Source organism: Electrona antarctica (genome assembly GCF_951216825.1).
Source record: "Electrona antarctica genome assembly, chromosome: 21".
Taxonomy (NCBI): domain Eukaryota; kingdom Metazoa; phylum Chordata; class Actinopteri; order Myctophiformes; family Myctophidae; genus Electrona; species Electrona antarctica.
Window position 1 is genome coordinate 1834903 of NC_136802.1, and position 4262 is coordinate 1839164.

At 57.6% G+C, this 4262-nt stretch overlaps 1 protein-coding gene across 1 annotated transcript in view; it reads left to right on the top strand.

The window, feature by feature from the left end:
* The window catches only part of LOC306913789 (low-density lipoprotein receptor-related protein 1-like), a gene marked incomplete at its 3' end in the record, with an annotated part of 277756 nt that overhangs the window by 121527 nt on the left and 151967 nt on the right, over positions 1 to 4262 (top strand). The window contains exons 9-12 of the mRNA XM_079490601.1: positions 607 to 796; positions 1576 to 1768; positions 2656 to 2922; positions 3024 to 4233. Coding sequence (XP_079346727.1) covers positions 607 to 796; positions 1576 to 1768; positions 2656 to 2922; positions 3024 to 4233 — 1860 coding nt within the window. The remainder of the gene's footprint in view (positions 1 to 606; positions 797 to 1575; positions 1769 to 2655; positions 2923 to 3023; positions 4234 to 4262) is intronic.

Here is a 4262-nt window from a genome sequence, read left to right on the forward strand (position 1 = left end):
TCCACAGAAGACATGCAAATATGAAATAAATGCTTAAACATGTAGCTAGGTGTAATGTTAGAGTCCACAGAAGACATGCAAATATGAAATAAATGCTTAAACATGTAGCTAGGTGTACTCAGATAGAGCACCTGTCCGTCCTCACGGTCTCTGTGTCTCTCTCTGTCTGTCCTCACGGTCTCTGTGTCTCTCTCTGTCCGTCCTCACGGTCTCTGTGTCTCTCTGTCCGTCCTCACGGTCTCTGTGTCTCTCTCTCTCCTCAGATAGAGCACCTGTCTGTCCTCACGGTCTCTGTGTCTCTCTCTGTCCGTCCTCACGGTCTCTGTGTCTCTCTCTGTCCGTCCTCACAGTCTCTGTGTCTCTCTCTGTCCGTCCTCACAGTCTCTGTGTCTCTCTCTCTCCTCAGATAGAGCACCTGTCCGTCCTCACGGTCTCTGTGTCTCTCTCTGTCCTCAGATAGAGCACCTGTCCGTCCTCACGGTCTCTGTGTCTCTCTCTGTCCTCAGATAGAGCACCTGTCCATCCTCACAGTCTCTGTGTCTCTCTCTGTCCTCAGATAGAGCACCTGTCCGTCCTCACGGTCTCTGTGTCTCTCTGTGTCCTCAGATAGAACACCTGTACGGCCTCACGGTGTTCGAGAACTACCTCTACGCCACCAACTCCGACAACGCCAACATGCAGCCCAAGACCAGCGTGATCCGGGTCAACCGTTTCAACAACAGCGACTACCAGGTGGTCACCAGGGTGGACAAGGGAGGGGCTCTGCACGTGTACCATCAGAGACGACAGCCTCCAGGTAACGAGAAGGATAATCTGTGTGTGTGTGTGTGTGTGTGTGTGTGTGTGTGTGTGTGTGTGTGTGTGTGTGTGTGTGTGTGTGTGTGTGTGTGTGTGTGTGTGTGTGTGTGTGTGTGTGTGTGTGTGTGTGTGTGTGTGTGTGTGTGTGTGTGTGTGTGTGTGTGTGTGTGTACGGCTGTAATCCACGTATAACTCGCAGGGAGTGCAGTGCCTGGTGTCGAGTCGGTCAGACCCACGGTTGTCCAGAACCGCGTTAAAAAAGCCCTCAGGCTTTGGACAGGGCCCCTGCCCAGGGCTTTGGACAGGGCCCCTGCCCAGGGCTTTGGACAGGGCCCCTGTCCAGGGCCCCTGTCCAGGGCCCCTGTCCAGGGCCCCTGCCCTGCCCAGGGCCCCTGCCCAGGCTCCATCCAGACCTGAGGCTGATTAAAAAAAAAAGTTTTCTGAAATACCTCATGTTTCAATATCAGTGGTGCTCAAACTATTTCATGTCAATTATATGTAATTGGCCGCCGACCCCCATCTGAAAATATATATATAGATATCGCTCTGAAAGAATATACCTGTATACCCAAAGAAGAATATATACCCAAATATATACCCCAAAAAATAACAGATATATGAGCTTGTATAGCTGCTATTTTTCAATAGCTAAAGTATAACATAATGCTTAACCCATTTTGGGCTGAGGCCGATTCTAAAAATGCTTCTAAATCCTGACCTAAGTTTTCTGGAAAAAACTTCAAATATCAATGCCCTTTGACCTTGTGTCCCCTCCAGTGAGGAGCCACGCCTGTGAACCAGACCAGTTTGGGAAGGCTGGAGGCTGCTCTGACATCTGCCTCCTGGGGAACTCCCACAAGACCAGAACCTGCCGCTGTCGCTCCGGGTTCAGCCTGGGCTCCGACAGACAGTCCTGCAAGAGTGAGTATCTCTGGGTTCAGCCTGGGCTCCGACAGACAGTCCTGCAAGAGTGAGTATCTCCGGGTTCAGCCTGGGCTCCGACAGACAGTCCTGCAAGAGTGAGTATCTCTGGGTTCAGCCTGGGCTCCGACAGACAGTCCTGCAAGAGTGAATCTTTTATGGAAGAACCCTGGAGTGGGATTTTATTTACTCGTTTTTGAGTCGTGTAAACCAGGGGTTCTCAACCCGTGGGTCGCGACCCCTCGGGGGGTCGCCACATTTTTTTTTTAAATTTTATTTTCACGATTTTTCAAAAATAGCAGACCTACAAGCTCGTAGCGCGGTGCGCCACTCGGTGGCGCGCTACGAGCTTGTAGATCTGCTATTTTTCAATAGCTAAATTATAACAATGCTTAAAACACCAAAAGGGGTTCCCGCCCAAAATGGGTTAAGGTTATTGTAGCAGTCAATTTATATTGGGGGTTGGGAGGGGCGGGGCGGGGGTCCCGAGACATTGCCAAAGCATTTCCGGGGGTCCCCGGCCAAAAACGTTGAGAACCCCTGGTGTAAACCACTCCTACGACTGGCTTTGTACCCGTGTTCCCGTGTACCTGTGTACCTGTGTACCCGTGTACCCGTGTACCCGTGTTCCCGCGTTTGTTCATACCAACAAAACGAGCATGGTTCCTATGGTTAGCACGTACAGGTGAGCATGGTTGCTATGGTTAGTGTGTGACGTCAGACCACAGCTGATCAGGCTATATAAGACCTTGCACCACTCAGTTCACACAGGGTGTGATTTTTTATTTAGAGGAGCCTATTTTCATTCTCCCCAAAGTCGTTCTGCCAGGGTTAGCCCACCCACTCACTGTCCAGAGAGGTGATGGGGCGAGGAGGATACCCACTGCCCACCCACCCACTGCCCACCCACCCACTGCCCACCCACCCACTGTCCAGAGAGGTGATGGGGCGAGGAGGGTACCCACTGCCCACCCACCCACTGTCCAGAGAGGTGATGGGGCGAGGAGGGTACCCACTGCCCACCCACCCACTGTCCAGAGAGGTGATGGGGCGAGGAGGATACCCACTGCCCACACACCCACTGCCCAGAGAGGTGATGGGGCGAGGAGGGTACCCACTGTCCACCCACCCACTGTCCAGAGAGGTGATGGGGCGAGGAGGATACCCACTGCCCACCCACCCACTGTCCAGAGAGGTGATGGGGTGAGGAGGGTACCCACTGCCCACCCACCCACTGTCCAGAGAGGTGATGGGGCGAGGAGGGTACCCACTGCCCACCCACTGCCCACCCACCCACTGTCCAGAGAGGTGATGGGGCGAGGAGGGTACCCACTGCCCACCCACCCACTGCCCACCCACCCACTGTCCAGAGAGGTGATGGGGCGAGGAGGGTACCCACTGCCCACCCACCCACTGCCCACCCACCCACTGTCCAGAGAGGTGATGGGGCGAGGAGGGTACCCACTGCCCACCCACCCACTGCCCACCCACCCACTGTCCAGAGAGGTGATGGGGCGAGGAGGGTACCCACTGCCCACCCACCCACTGCCCACCCACCCACTGTCCAGAGAGGTGATGGGGCGAGGAGGGTACCCACTGCCCACCCACCCACTGCCCACCCACCCACTGTCCAGAGAGGTGATGGGGCGAGGAGGGTACCCACTGCCCACCCACCCACTGCCCACCCACCCACTGTCCAGAGAGGTGATGGGGCGAGGAGGGTACCCACTGCCCACCCACCCACTGCCCACCCACCCACTGTCCAGAGAGGTGATGGGGCGAGGAGGGTACCCACTGCCCACCCACCCACTGCCCACCCACCCACTGTCCAGAGAGGTGATGGGGCGAGGAGGGTACCCACTGCCCACCCACCCACTGCCCACCCACCCACTGTCCAGAGAGGTGATGGGGCGAGGAGGGTACCCACTGCCCACCCACCCACTGCCCACCCACCCACTGTCCAGAGAGGTGATGGGGCGAGGAGGGTACCCACTGCCCACCCACCCACTGCCCACCCACCCACTGTCCAGAGAGGTGATGGGGCGAGGAGGGTACCCACTGCCCACCCACCCACTGCCCACCCACCCACTGTCCAGAGAGGTGATGGGGCGAGGAGGGTACCCACTGCCCACCCACCCACTGCCCACCCACCCACTGTCCAGAGAGGTGATGGGGCGAGGAGGGTACCCACTGCCCACCCACCCACTGCCCACCCACCCACTGTCCAGAGAGGTGATGGGGCGAGGAGGGTACCCACTGCCCACCCACCCACTGCCCACCCACCCACTGTCCAGAGAGGTGATGGGGCGAGGAGGGTACCCACTGCCCACCCACCCACTGCCCACCCACCCACTGTCCAGAGAGGTGATGGGGCGAGGAGGGTACCCACTGCCCACCCACCCACTGCCCACCCACCCACTGTCCAGAGAGGTGATGGGGCGAGGAGGGTACCCACTGACCCACCCACCCACTGCCCACCCACCCACTGTCCAGAGAGGTGATGGGGCGAGGAGGGTACCCACTGCCCACCCACCCACTGCCCA